Source organism: Dipodomys spectabilis, unplaced genomic scaffold (genome assembly GCF_019054845.1).
Source record: "Dipodomys spectabilis isolate Male_0828 unplaced genomic scaffold, ASM1905484v1 ptg000147l, whole genome shotgun sequence".
Lineage (NCBI taxonomy): Eukaryota > Metazoa > Chordata > Mammalia > Rodentia > Heteromyidae > Dipodomys > Dipodomys spectabilis.
The window spans coordinates 13,096,014-13,110,981 of NW_024870824.1; the positions used below are offsets into that span (position 1 = coordinate 13,096,014).

Genomic DNA, 14,968 nt, shown 5'->3' on the forward strand with positions numbered 1-14,968 from the left:
CTGATCCTCAGATCTCAGCCTCCAAAGTAGCTAGGATCACAGGTATGAGCCACCAGCTCTCAGCTTTACTCTTCTTGAGTCCCCAAATTAGAATAACTTTAACTGTTAAAAATAAATTGAAAGCTGAGAGTTGGTGTTTTTTAATGTTTCTAAGCATTTACTTAGTAATAAGTATAGTGGGGGAGCAACAAGAGGGGTAAAAATGCTCAACAAGAAATATACTCATTGCCTTACTCATGTAACTGTAACCCCTCTGTACAACATCTTTACAATAAAATTAAATAAATAGGAATTATAATAAATGAAAAAGAACTAAACAGAACTGGGAATGTGGCTTAGAGGTAGAGTGCTTGCCTTGCATGCACAAAGCCCTGGGTTCAATTCCTTAGTACCACATAAACAGAAAAAGCCAGAAGTGGTGCTGTGGCTCAACTGGCTCAACCAGTAGAGTGATAGCCTGGAACAAAAGAAGCTCAGAGACAGTACCCAGGCCCCTGAGTTCAGTCCCCAGGACTAGCAAAAAAAAAAATGAATTAAACAATAACTTTGCATACTCCTAAATATTTAAATTAACCTTCAACTTCTTCTTACTCTTTGAATAAGACTCTTTTCTACTAACAGTCAGTATATCAATATACACTTCAGTGAGACAAATATTAAAATACTCTCTGCTGCCATAGTCCCACTAGGGGCTACTCTGACACTAACAGTACAATTCTCCAGTAGCATCCAGATACAATATATTATTCTAAATTTAAGAGTTGGTCCATATCTTTTTAAACTTTCTTTTTAAACTTTCTCCACATTTTCTGTAACTATGAGGTGATGGTATACCTTTAAACCTATTCTTTTCAGGTCTTGAATAGCCAGTGGTGGGAAATATTCCAGCCAATGTTCTGCATCAGAAAATTTTACAATCTCTTCATCAGACAGTCCAAGAGATTTCATTATGTCCCACTGATACTTAGAAGACCCAGCTTTAGCAGCAGCTTTGCTCTAAAAACAGACAAAAAAAAAACTCCATTAAAGAATAACAAACAAATACTTAGCATTCAAGGACCACAGCAATTTTAAGTGAATAATCTGAATGTAATATTTTTAATTCTCAAACCGCTGGTGATACATGAGAACACTGGAGTCACTTGTACTATTCTGTCTACAAAACTGGAACAAGGAAACCTGCTGGGATTGTTTTGGGAAAAGAAGTAGGAAAGGGACAGTGATTGATTGGAATATATTGTAAATGTGTGGAAATCTGCATAACTATGGTAAGCTAATAAAAAGTGGATTTTCTAATGGTAACTAAATAGATGGAGCCACAAAGAATTACCAATAGTGAAATGAGACTTCAGACCCAAATTTCAATTTATTCCTTTTCGTACCACACATATCAGTTCTTTTTTAGCTAAAAACTACTAGCAAGAGCTCACTTCTTTTCTAATATTTACCAATATCAGAATGTCACAGTTAGAGATAATAATTAAAAGGAAACACAGGAAATTTTGAACATAACTCTACTATTTCTCAGACCCATAGAACTATGCACAAAGTAAAATTTTACTGTATATAATTCAACCAAGGTATGGAGAAAATATAGGATGGAATGCAGGCCATAATGTTTCTAATTATATTATAAATACATGAGTTAACCACACTAAACGATTGGGAAAGAAAGGTGTTGATTAAAGGAATTCTGGAACATTTTGGGAAAGTATGTTGACTAGACTCTAAAGACAAAAAGAATTATATACAAAACCTGATTTATTTTAGTTGGTAAAACTGTTTTCTCTCAAGTATAAATTAAGAATTTTAAAGCAACTTTACTACTAGTGTAGAAATGAACAAATAAATATACAATAAATAGTAAGAGCAAGGTTCCTGTTATAATGTAACTCATATAAACAAAGGGAGAATGCTAGAATTATTCATGTTGATAAAAAAATGAGGATGAACTCATTTGTTTTCACGTGTAGATAGATATAAATTAGGTATGTGGACAGTGGTGGGCTGGTAAGCATATCTCTTTCCCACTGAGAGGTCTGAAAGTAGTCATAGTTATGAGCCCACCTGGCCTTTACACCATAGTTTCTGAAAACAATTCTTCAATAAAATAAATAAGGGTTTCCAGGAGAAGCCAAGGGGCTTTTAAGCCCTGTTTGATTCCAAAGCTGAAACAGGGAACACAAGCTTAGAGTACTTTGTGATCCTAGAAATTTAAAAAGTGTTTTATAACGAAAAGAAAAAATAAAGGAATGTCAAATGGACTTGGTACCAAACTCAAAGAACTCCCAGTGGCCAACGTTAGAATCTGAGGAATAACAAACATAACAATAAGTAACCCTATCTACAGAATTAAATATCCAGCTGGGAATGTGGCTTAGTGGCAGAGTGTTTGCCTAGCATGCATGAAGCCTAGGATTCAATTCCTCATTACCACATAAACAGAAAAAGCTGGAAGTGGCACTATGGCTCAAATGGTAGAGTACTAGCCTTGCGCCAAAGAAGCTCAGGGACAGCCCTGAGTTCAAGCCCCAGAACCAGCAAAATAAAAAAAAAAATTAAATATACATAACTCCATACTAATACAAAAAAAATTGAAAAAGCAAATAGGGGAAAAAAGGATACCTCATCTTTCAGAATTCTAGATAATAAACATAGGAAGAATAAGAAAAATTGAAAATGACCAGTAGAAAACAAACAAGGTACTTTCCACAGTCTCAAATTATCTATCAAAGCATTTGTCAAGATGTATTGTAACTGCTATTTAATTGCTTTGTACAACTACTTAAAGGGTTTTTTGCTGGGGGGGTTGTCAGTTGTGAGGCTTGAACTCTGGACCTGGGCACTGTCCCTCAGCTCTTCAGCTCAAGGTGCATGCTCTACCACTTAAGCCACAGCACCAGTTCCAGCTTTTTCTGTTTATGTGGTGCTGAGGAATCGAACCCAGGGCCTCATGCATGTGAGGCAAGCACTCTACCACTGAGCCAAAGGTATTTTTTTTAAGACGCTGAAGCTCAAATGAAATAAATCATAGGCAGAGAAGACATTAGAAGTTTATTTCATAAAATTTTGTTAAGTGAATTAAGTCAGTCTCAGAGAGACAAAGGGCACATATTTTCTCACTTATGTGGAAGCTGTACCTAAACTATAAACATATGAAAATATATACAGGGTCATATGCAGATAATGTGGTATACACAGGGAAAGATTCTCTTGAACAGCTAACTTAAGAGTTTAATAAAATGAAATACCAGGAAGCTAGAATATATGTTGTCAGAGGTTGGAGGAGATGAAGAACAGTAGGGTAGATGAATGGAGAAAAGAGTGGGAGTGAACAGTAATAGTCAATGTACATATGTGAAAGTGGAATCAAGTAACCTGAAGGGATGGGTGGAGTTGGGACAAATGGTAGAGAACAATGGTAAAGGTGACATTGTTCAAGATGCATATGCTGCTGGGCAACGGTGCCTCAACCTGTAATCCAAGCTACTCAGAAGACTGAGATATGAGGATTGTGGTTCAAAGCCAGCCCAGGCAGGAAAGTCCATGAGCCTCTTATCTCCAGTTAACCACCAGAAAACTGGAAGTGGCTCTGTGGCTCAAGTGATAGCGCAATCATCTTAAGCTGAAGAGTTGAAGGACTGCACTCAAGCCTAGAGTTCAAGCCCCACAACCAACAAAAAAGAAAATGAATATGCCCATAAACTGACATGCTGAATTGAAATTCCTTTGTATAATTATTTAACAATAATAAAAAGGAACTTATTTCTAAAGAAAGAAACGGGGGGGGGGGGGGGGAGGAAAAGAGAGAAAGAAGAAAAGGAGGAAACAAAGAAAGGAAAAAAGGAAGGAGGGAAGAAAGAAAAGAAAAGGGAGGAAGGGAGGGAAGGAAATAGAGAGGAAGAAAAAAGGATGGAAGGAAGGCAGGAAAGCAAGAAAGAAAGCAAGCAAGCAAGGAAGGAAGGAAGGAAGGAAGGAAGGAAAAACAAAGGGAAAAAAGACACTTTTTCTTTCAGAATTCTAGATAGTAAACACAGAAAGAATAAAATTGAAAATCACCATTATAACAGTATAGATAATGGTTGTGAGCAAACATTAAAAAGAAACAAGGTATTATTTCCATAGCCTCAAAATATCTATCAAAGTATGTATCAATTACAAATAGCAAAAATGAAATCCTAACAGTAGAAAGGCCTGGTATACACCACCTACCAAAATGATCAAGATTGAGGTCTTAAGTGAGAATCCAAATGCAGTCTGCAGTTTAGTAAATAATACTGTGGTAATGCTGATTCCTTAGTTTTGAGGATTTTAGTATACTTAGATAAGCTGTAATAACATTAGGGCAAGTGGGTAAAGATTTTAAGGGAACTCTATACTATCTTGCAACTCCTCTTTAAACCTAAGACTGCCTCACATGAAAGAAAAAAGAAAAATCAACAAGATAGAAGAAAGCTAACATATGGATGCAACACTTATTTTAAATTACCAAATCCATTTTATGTGCCAGTTACTTTGATAATATTGGAAATACACATATAAATCAGCCAACATAAATATCAACAACCACCAAACCTTTTTTCCTTTTGCTTTATCTTTAATTATGATATCATCTGTTTTAACACTCATCTCTTCCTCTTCTTCTTCTTCATCTGGGAAATCAGGGGGGCAACCATACAGCTCTATTTCTCTTTTCAACTTATCAGCACATGCCTATAACATTGGAGAGAGTGAAGTCCAAAATTCAAGGACATAATTTGAGTTTTTTATTTCTAAGGCTAAGTAGAATGAAATTTCTACAATATCTAGATATAGGTAGAATATTATAGAAAACAATACATACACATCTTGCACGTCAAAATTCACTAATTTACAAATTAGTATTTTAGTTCATTGATTCAGCCACCATTTGTTCAAAACACAGAGTACTCAATGTAGCATACAATATGTGTGGCAGCAGAAGCACAAAATTCTATCAAATGCAATGTCTTTGATAAGGATAAGTAAGCACAGTGATTCCTACTACATGATCCCAGCTACTCACGAGGTAGAGATCAGAATACGCTCAGTGGTTTTAGGCCAAACTAGGCAAATAGTATGAACCCACTTCAATAACTAAGCTGATACGATAGCATACACTTGTAATCCCAGCCAGCCATGAGGCGTAGGTAGAAGAAACATGGTCTGAGACTGGCCCAGGCAAAAAGTGAGAGAACTTATTTGGAAATTACTTGAAGCAAAAGGACTGGAGGAGTGGCTCAAGTGGTACAGTGCTTTCCTAGACAGCAAAAGTCCTTGAGTTCAAACCCCAAAACTATCAAAAAACAAGCAAACAAACAAAATCTATAACATGTTGCTAGGTATTAGTAAACTGAGACAACTGCCATTCATTATATGCTTTTTGACATGACACAGTGAAAGATTTACAACTCATCTATGTTGTCTTTTTGTTGCAGTAACATCAACATCGTGACAAAAAAACTAAGATATTAAAGAGAATGTGTCATCTACAAAAAGAAAAAAAGAAAAACAAGATCTTGGCACGACTAAAATTTGACTACAGATTAAAGATGATAGTGTATCAAAGTTAAATTAAAAGGAGGCGGTGTGACTATAATGAATGTCCATGTTCTCAAGAAATACACACTGAAGTATTTGGGACTTTGTTTTTCTTTTCTGTCTCTTTGAAACAGCATTTCCCAGGCTGACAGGGAACTTACTACGTAGGGCAGAGTGGGGGTGAATGGCTATCCGCCTGCCCAAGCCTCCAGAGATGAGATTACAGATATACACTATAATGCGTGCCTTTTGTGTAATTATTTCAAACTTTTTTAAGTAATCTTCACTCTCATAAATTCAATTAATTTCAAAAAATGCTTTAATATGGCAGTATATGAAAAACTTATTTCAAAAACTTGAATTGAGTATTACTATTCATTCTAAGCTAAGAAGGGTACAAAACAATCCTACCAGCAGTCTTACCTTAATCGGCATCCCAGTACAGTGTAAGCCAAAGGGAAACAGACAGCGTTTTCCTTTTAATCTCTGGTACCCTACTGCAAACTACAGAAACAAAAGGTACCTTTAAATTGCAAATGTAAATGGGGGATGATCACCAAATGCTAATTTATACAAAGAATTTAAGTTTTCTTCTTTCACATCTTCCTTTAGAATACCAACTAGATTTTACATTCATTACAAAGGCAGGCTGTTTTATTGTTACATTTTTTACCAACTTTGGAATTTTTAATATGCAAACATGACCAGAACCCTGCACAACTATATATTCACAAGAACATTAAATACAAAAATAACTTAAGAAAATATAAAAATTAAGGAATTCTAAGTATTATTACATGAAGAAATTCTACATATACTATTTTCTTCAAAACAGTATTTACTAAAAATCCAACATCCCACTCTATTAAATACAGAAAAAAAAAACTTTACCTCACACTTGGATAAAGAAAATGTGTGACCCAAATGAAGACGACCATTCATATACGGAAATGGAAAGGTTACAAAGTACTTGCCCTTGCTGCAAAACAAACGTGAGAAGGAAGAGTAAGCAAGAAAATGATAAATTTCTTTTACAATGAGGGAAGGGAGAGGCTGCAGACAGTACTTGATACGTTACTTAAATTTTAGCTATGTAGATGATATTTAAAAATAAATTTTAAAAATCTAGAAATTAAAATCTCTGTAAAAACTGCAACTTAGCTTTGACTTAGAAAAAAATTATACATGTAAAGATCAATATTAAGAAATAAACATCCAACTGGGTGCCGGTGGCTCACACCTATATTCCTAGCTACACAAGAGGATAAGATCTGAGGCTGGGGCTAGGAAGGTGGCTCAGTGGTAGAGCACTTGCCTTGCATGCATGAGGCCCTGGGTTCGATTCCCCAGCACCACATAAGCAAAAAGAAAAAAGCCGGAAGTGGCGCTATGGCTCAAGTGGTAGAGCACTAGCCTTGAGCTGAAGAGCTGAGGGACAGCGCCCAGACCCAGAGTTCAGGCCTCACGACCGGACCCAAAAAAAAAAAAAAAAAAAAAAGATCTGAGGCTGGTTTGAAGCCAGCCTTCCTGGGCTTGCTTCCTCACAAACAGGAATCTACTTCTTGAGCCATGACTACAGTCTGGTAATTTGCTAGTTAATTGAAAATGGGAGTCTCACAGACTTTTTGATTCAGGTTGGCTCTGAACCACAGTCCTCTGGATGTCAGCCTCTTGAATAGCTAGGATTATAGGCATTGGCCACTGGTGCCCCACTATAGTCTGTTTTCTAATGAAATATACCTGCATGTTATACAGCACAATACAGTGAACACTTAGAAATGCATCATGAAGTCACCAAAGCTACACATGTGTCATTTCCTCCCTCTTCGGTCCCCCACTAAGGATAACCAATACACTAACACATGCCTTTGTCATTCCCTTCCTTTTGGACAGTTTGTAAATATGTCTATGCCCTTCAGCAGTCTACCACTTAATCTCGCTTATTTGTGAATATTACCCAAAACATGGTATGGTTTTTTGTTTTGTTTTTTTTTTTGGCCGGTTGTGGGGCTTGAACTCTGGGAAGGGGTGCTATCTCTGAGCTCTTCAGCTCAAGGCGAGTGATCTACTGCTTGAGCCTCAGCGCCACTTCCGGTTTTCTAGTGGTTTATTGGAGATATGAGTCTCATGGATTTCCTGCCCAGGCTGGCTTTGAACAACGATCCTCAGATCTCAGCCTCCTGCATAGCTAGGATTACAGGCATGAGCCACCAGCGCCCGGTTTGGTTGTTTTTTTTTTGGTCAGTCATGGACCTGGGCACTGTCTGTCAGCTCTTCAGTTCAAGGCTAGCACTCTACCACTGGAGCCAGTGCCACTTTCGGTTTTCTGGTGGTTTATTGGAGATAAGAGTCTCATGGACTTTTACTGCCCAGGCTGGCTTTGAACTATGATCCTCAGATCTCAGCCTCCTGAGTAGCTAGGATTACAGGTGTGTGCCACCGGCACCCAGCCATGGTATGTTTTATAAAGACAAAATTTGTTTTCTTCACTAAACATTATGTTACTAAGTTTCCGCAGTATCTTAGTATATTAGCACAGTTCACTGGTCTTCACTGAACAAAGCAGCTTTTTCAGTTCATTTTTATTAAATTACCTTAATGCTGACCAAAATTCTAGACCAAACAGAAGCTTCAAATAAGGGAGGTAGGGGGGGAGCTGGGCACCAGTGGCTCACACCTGTAATCCTAGCTAACTTAGGAAGCTGAAATCTGAGGATCTCAGTTCAAAGCCAGCCTGGGCAGGGAAGGCCGTGAAATTCTTATCTCCAATAAACCACCAGAAGACCGAATGTGGCATTGTGGCTTAAGTGGTAGAGCACTTGCCTTGAGCTAGAGCTGAGGAATAGCGCTCAGGACCATAGTTCAAGCCCCATAACTGACCAAAAAAAGGAGGGAGGGGAGGAAGAGGGGCTGGGAATGTGGCTTAGTGGTAGAGTGCTTGCCTAGCATACATGAAGCCCTGGGTTTGACTCCTCAGTACCACATAAATGGAAAAAGCTGGAAGTGGTGCTGTAGTTCAAGTGCTAAAGTGCTATACTTGAGCAGAGCTCAGGCCCTGAGTTGAAGCCCCAGGACTAGTTAAAAAAAAAAAGGGGGGGGGGGGAGGATGTGTTAGTGACTCAAGCCCATAGCCCCATCTACTTGAGAAGCTGAGATAAAGAGGATCAGTTTGATGACAGTCTAAGCAAAAAGTCCATGAGACCCCTTCTTGACCTGGGCCTGTCATCCTAACTTCACGGGAAGCATAAGTAAGAGGAGTGCAGTCCAGGTACACTCCAGGGTAGGAAGCAAGACACTACCTCAAAAATAACCAGTGCAAAACAGGGCTGGAGGTATAGGTCCAAAGTAGAGCACTTATCTAAAAGCCTGAGTTCAAATCTCAGCACTACAAAAAAAAAAAAAAAAAAAGCCAGTGTGAAGGCTCACACCTGTAACCCCAACTACTCAGAACAGAGAGATTGGGAAAATCATGGTCTGAAGCCAGCCCAGGCAAAAAACAAAAAAACAAAAAAAAATCAATGAAACCCCATCTCAATCAATAAAAAGTTGGACATTAAGGTACAACAGTACAACTATCTCAGCTATGCAAAAAGTATCAATAGGAGGAGGATCAACATCCAGTCAAGTAGTTTTACCCACCGCTGCGGAGCTGGTTACACAAAGCAAAAAAAAAAAAAAAAAGAGAAATGGCAGGGAGGAAGCTTTGATGACAGAAGGGGAGCTGACAAGTTGGCAAGCTAAGCAGCCTGGGAAAAAGTGATAGAGTGGTGGAGAAAGGAATCAGCTAGTAGTAGCCAGCAATAGCCTGCAGCAGCAGAGAATATTGGCTGGCAATGGAGATCTGTGACACTCAGGACTCCAATTAACAGAGACTTCCCCACAGGACCTGTGGCTTAGAGCCCCGACTGGTAGAGAGGCCCTGCCCACTGCTGGAGCTTAACACTTTTAGGGCCCTGAACCCTGTGTTCCTCCCTTAACTGTCAGGGCCTGACCCTCAAAGCCCAAATCTCATGAGACTATCCTAGCTGACAAAGACCCAGGGCTGACTGCTGCTACCCACTGTCATCTCCTCCATGCCTGCACATACACAAGTACCAAGAATAACCGGGGCAGCTTCTCTTCACCTACCCATGATTTCTATCTGGGTAAAGCAAAAGGATCCTAACCAGCCCATTTAAGGTGAGTATAGCCTGTCTTGAACATTACACACACTTTCTGAACTTACTTCGCAATTACTCACCTGGTCTGTCCCTCCAAATCAGACGCATTGGTCTCAAACACTTTCTCGGTATCCCATTTCTGTTGTATTTCTTTCTCAATCTTCTTCAGAAAGTCTACTTTGGCTGTTCCTTTTCTTTCCTATTGGACACAAAAAGGATAGACTAATTGACTCTATACTTCCACAGGCTTGCTTTAAAATAAAATTAAAAAAAAAAAAAAATAGAGGGGGCTGGGAAGGTGGCTCAGTGGTAGAGCGCTTGCCTTGCATGCATGAGGCCCTGGGTTCGATTCCTCAGCACCACATTAGCAAAAAGAAAAAAGACGGAAGTGGTGCTGTGGCTCTAGTGGTAGAGTGCTAGCCTTGAGCTGAAGAGCTGAGGGACAGCGCCCAGGCCCAGAGTTCAGGCCCCACGACCGGACCCAAAAAAAAAAAAAAATAGAGGACTGGGAATGTGGCTTAGTGTTAAGAGTGCTTGCTTAGCATTCATGAAGCCCTGAGTTCAATTTCTCAGTAGCACATAAACAGAAAAGGCTGTAAGTGGAGCTGTGGTTCAAGTGGTAGAGCACTAGCCTTGACAGAGACGAAGGGACAGTGCCCAGGCCCTGAGTTCAAGCACCAGGACTGGCAAAAAAAAAAAGGAGGAGGAGGAGGAGGAGGAAGAGAAGGAGATGAGGAGGAAGAAATAATAAACTGGATTCATGTAGAACTGAGCTACTGACAATTTTTCCATGGTTAATTTGAAATGTAAATGAGCAAGACTGAGGGTTGATTATGAAGGTTAAGAGGAGCTGAGAGCAATGGTGGCTACCAGAGGCCAGGGAGGACAGTGAGGGGGAGGGTCAGGGTTAGTCTCTGCAGATGAACAGGATTTGAAATAAGTTCTAAGGCTTAGTGGTAGAGTGCTTGCCTAGCATACATGAGGCCCTGGTTTTGATTCCTCAGTACCACACAAACAGAAAAGAAAAAAAAAACATAGTAGGACACTACAAAAAACAATTGTGTATTATTGCTAGAAGACAGGATTTTGAACAGTTTCACTATAAAGTAGTGGTAAGTATCTATGGACATAGATATGTTTAATCTGATCACAACATATACCTCATATGACATCCAATTAGTATGTAATTTTTATGATTTTTTTTTTTTTTGGTCGTGAGACTTGAATGCAGGGCCTAGTGCTGTCCCTGAGCTTTTGTGCTCAAGGCTGGTGTGCTACCACAAAGAAAAAGAGGAGGAAGAGGAGGAGGAGGAAGAGAGACAGAGAGAGAGACAGAGAGAGAGACAGAGACAGAAAGAAAGAGAAAGAAAGAAAGAAAGAAGGAAAGAAAGAAAGAAAGGCAAGGAATAGAATTGGACCATCTGACCACTCATTGGTAGCACACTGCCATAATCCCAACACTTAAGAGGCTAAGGCAGATCAAGCCTAAGGCCCATGCCTCTAATCTTAGCTACTGAGGAGACTTACCTCCAATTAATTACCATCCAAAAAAACAAAAAAACAGAAAGTATAGCTGTGGCTCGAGTGGTAGAGCATCATAGCCTAGAGCAAAAATGTTCAAGGACATCACCCAGATCATAAGTTCAAGTCCTAGTACCAGTACACACACACACACACACACACACACACACACATACAAACACGCACGCACGTGCACACACCCGCACATGGGAAAGGCAAATAAGCAACAATTATTTTCTCTTTATAAATCCTTACCAGGTCATAACTGCTATTTGTAGAAATCAAACCAAACCTCAAATCTTATTACATGATCCTCCTTCAAAAGATGGCAACTATCCAGGTGCTGGTGGTTCACGTCTGTAATCCTAGCTACTCAGGAGGCTGAGATCTGAGGATTGCTGTTCAAAGCCAGCCCTGGCAGGAAAGTCTGTGAGACTCTTAGCTCCAATAAACTACTCAAAAGAAGCCGGAAGCGGCACTGTGGCTCATTTGGCACAGTGTCAGTCTTGAACACAAAGAGACTTAGTGACAGCTCCCTGGACCTTAGTTCAAGCCCCAAGTCCCATTTAAAAAAAAAAAAAAAAAAGATACCAACTGTTCCTTGAATAAAATCTGTACTCATAAACCTGACATTCAAAGTCCTTTTTGTCTCATCTCTGCCAGGTCACTTCCCTTTCCTATCCACCTATCCTATCCTATCCCCTATCCTATGCAATCCTTCTCCCACTGCCACTCCAGGCCTATTCAACCATCTGCATTTTGCCAAATGTGCCACACACCCCAATATTCCATGTTTCCTCTCCCTCCTCTAACACACTGTTCAAGCTATTTAATCTGCCCTCAAACCCTGCCAATTTATTTGCCTGTCTATCTCAGCCATTGGGTCTTAGCTAATTATCTGTTTTGACTCCTCAAAAGTCCAAAATAACCTTCTTAATTTGTTCCTACTATCAGTATTTCTCCTCTAATAGCACTAATCACAGTGTTGTCAATGGTTCCACCAACACAATATAAGTTTGTTCACGTGGAAAACCTGCCTTTTTCTCATTCCATCTTCAATGCCCTTTATATGAGGCCCTTGATAAATATATAAATATTTAAAGATTTTTAAACGAGAAACAGCAAAAAGCACATTACTAGCCTTTTATACCTGTAGCCATAAAGAAGTAACAAGGACTAGGAAATGGATTATATATTTCAATCACAGCGCTAAGAAATTTAAACAGTTTCCATGAAACAGTTGTTACATAAAGTATTTCCTTTCCCAAGCTCCAGCAAGTTTATCCTTTTCATTCCTGCTACAAACCACCTTCATTTAAACCTCAAAACAACTTTAGTATATATTAAACCCTACTTTCAATATACAAGAATTGCTATTTTAACATAAAACTAACTATGCTATTTCTTCTTCAGCAACAGAAGCACAGTTAAGTACACTCACTCTTCCAGGTTTCCAGGAAAATTCAATTGGACTGGAACTATGCTACTGGGTTGTGGCAAAGTGGTTTTGAGTAGAATCAAGTACTGGCTCTTATTACACCCTATACAATTCTTTTTTTTTTTTTTGGTTGGTCGTGGGGCTTGAACTCTGGGCCTGGGCGCTGTCCCTCAGCTCTAGGCGAGCGCTCTACCACTTGAGCTACAGCGCCACTTCCGGTTTTGTGGTGGTTTATTGGAGATAGGAGTCTCATGGTCTCTCCTGCCCGGGCTGGCTTTGAACCGCAATCCTCAGATCTCAGCCTCCTGAGTAGCTAGGATTACAGGCGTGAGCCACCAGCGCCGGCTTCACCCTATACAATTCTAATAATCAACTTTAGGGGCTACTGAAATCTCAGGAAGCTGAGACCTGACATACTAGGCTTGAAGCCCCCCTGGACACACAAATCTATAGACTTATTTCCAATTAATCAACAAAATGTCAGAAGTGGAAGTGAAGCTCAAGTGGTAGAAGGCCAGATCTGAAGAAAAAAGCCTAGAACACAAGGTTTTGAATTCAAGACTCAGTACAGGCACCAAAAAAAAAAAAAAGTTAAAAAAAAATAATGGGGGGTTGGAGGGAAGGCTGGGAAGGAGCCTCAGTGGTAGAGTTCTTGCCTTGCATGCATGAGGCCCTGGGTTCCATGCCTCAGCACCGCATAAGCAGAAAAAGCCGCAAGTGGTGCTGTGGCTTAAGTGGTATAGCACTAGCCTTGAGCTGAAGAGCTGAGGGACAGTGCCCAGGCCCAGAATTCAGGCTACACGACCCACAAATAATAATAATAATAATAATAATAATGGGGGTTGGATATGTGGCTCAGTTGGTACAGTGCTAGCCAAAGAGCAAAAGCGTCAGGTACCAAGTTTGAGCTTTGGTCTCAAAAAGAAAAGAAAACAATGAATTTTAAGGTCAAAAGAAAAAAAAACATATAATAGTAACATATTCCTAAATTCTACCACTACTAACATTTGTGCCAAATAATTTGTTATCAGAGACTGCCCAGCTTCCACCCACTAGATACTAATAACATAACAATAGTGATAAATCAAAACTATCTCCAAGGCCAACATGGGTAGGCTCATGCCTGTAACCTAGCTATTCAGAAGGCTGAGATATGGGGATGTCGGGTTCAAAGCCAGCTTCAGTAGGAAAGTCCGTGAGATTAACTACCAAAAAAAAAAAAAAAATCTCGAAACATGAACACAGATCCCTTGGGGGGGGTCAAAAATCACCCCAGGATAGAATCACTAAAATAGACAGTAAACGTCTTTCCTGTATTGCTAGCATTGCGTGGTGTCTGTCCGTGCGTTCCCGCACCCCGATCCGACACGGTGCACGTCCACACCGGGCCACGCACAGGCGTGCATCTTTCTGGAAATGGGAAATCCCTGTCTGTCTGACAGGAAGGCGCTCCTTTTTTTTTTTTTTTTTTTTTGCTGGCAGGGGCAATCCGCGTCACCTGCTTCGCTCCATCTTTCCAAACCGCAGAGAAACCCCACCAAGTTCATTCAAGAAGTGGGTAAAGCCAACAGGAAAAGACAAGACACCCGCTTCCTGGCTCGTCAGCAAGCAAGGCAGCTTCCCCAGGACACCCACCACCCCGCCCCAACCCGTGCGGCGGGACGGGCCGGCCTCGCGGACGGAGAGACGGCTAGCACACGGACAGCCACGGGGGACGCGCCAGCCAAGTTCCAAAGCCCGGCCAGAAGACACTTTTCCCGCCCAAACTCACCGCCATGGCGCCGCCCGGCAGAACCTGAAGTCCTCGACAGTGACCCCGGCAATTCCCCCCCCGCTCAAGGAGTGGTACGAACTCTGCCCCTCCTCTAGGGACAGCCAGGCCTCCAAGACTGGAGAGCACACGCTTCACAGCGGCTGAGGCAACAGCTCAGGTCACTACCAACTGCCGGATACATCTCACGGCACGCCGGGAACTGTAGTTCCCAGGTCTAGAGAGCCAAAGTCCACGAAACTTAGACAGACTACAATCCCCAGAAATAAGGCGATACCGGAAGTCAACCGATAGATCCACTTACCCGGCGCCGGTAGTGACGTCATGTCACGTTGAACTACAAGACCCATGATGCAGTTCGGGAACACGGATTGCCGCCAGCGCGCCCAGGAAGGGGTGGAGCCTGGGCTCTTGAACCTTTTCCCAGTGTGGAGCTGGGGTCTCAGAATGAGCCAATCTGTGAAGTTCATTACTATCTTGTGACTTAGGTGCTAACTATGTATGGCTTGCTACTGTGCA

At 40.8% G+C, this 14,968-nt stretch overlaps 1 protein-coding gene across 1 annotated transcript in view; it reads right to left on the minus strand.

Moving 5' to 3' along the window:
* Lars1 (leucyl-tRNA synthetase 1) overlaps positions 1 to 14,581 on the minus strand; it is a 61,962-nt gene extending 47,381 nt beyond the window's left edge. Inside the window, exons 1-6 of the mRNA XM_042692048.1 lie at positions 14,450 to 14,581; positions 9,800 to 9,918; positions 6,451 to 6,538; positions 5,983 to 6,063; positions 4,576 to 4,713; positions 835 to 996 (exon numbers count right to left, since the gene is read on the minus strand). Coding sequence (XP_042547982.1) covers positions 835 to 996; positions 4,576 to 4,713; positions 5,983 to 6,063; positions 6,451 to 6,538; positions 9,800 to 9,918; positions 14,450 to 14,455 — 594 coding nt within the window. The 5' untranslated portion in view covers positions 14,456 to 14,581. The remainder of the gene's footprint in view (positions 1 to 834; positions 997 to 4,575; positions 4,714 to 5,982; positions 6,064 to 6,450; positions 6,539 to 9,799; positions 9,919 to 14,449) is intronic.
* Positions 14,582 to 14,968: the final 387 nt, after the last annotated feature.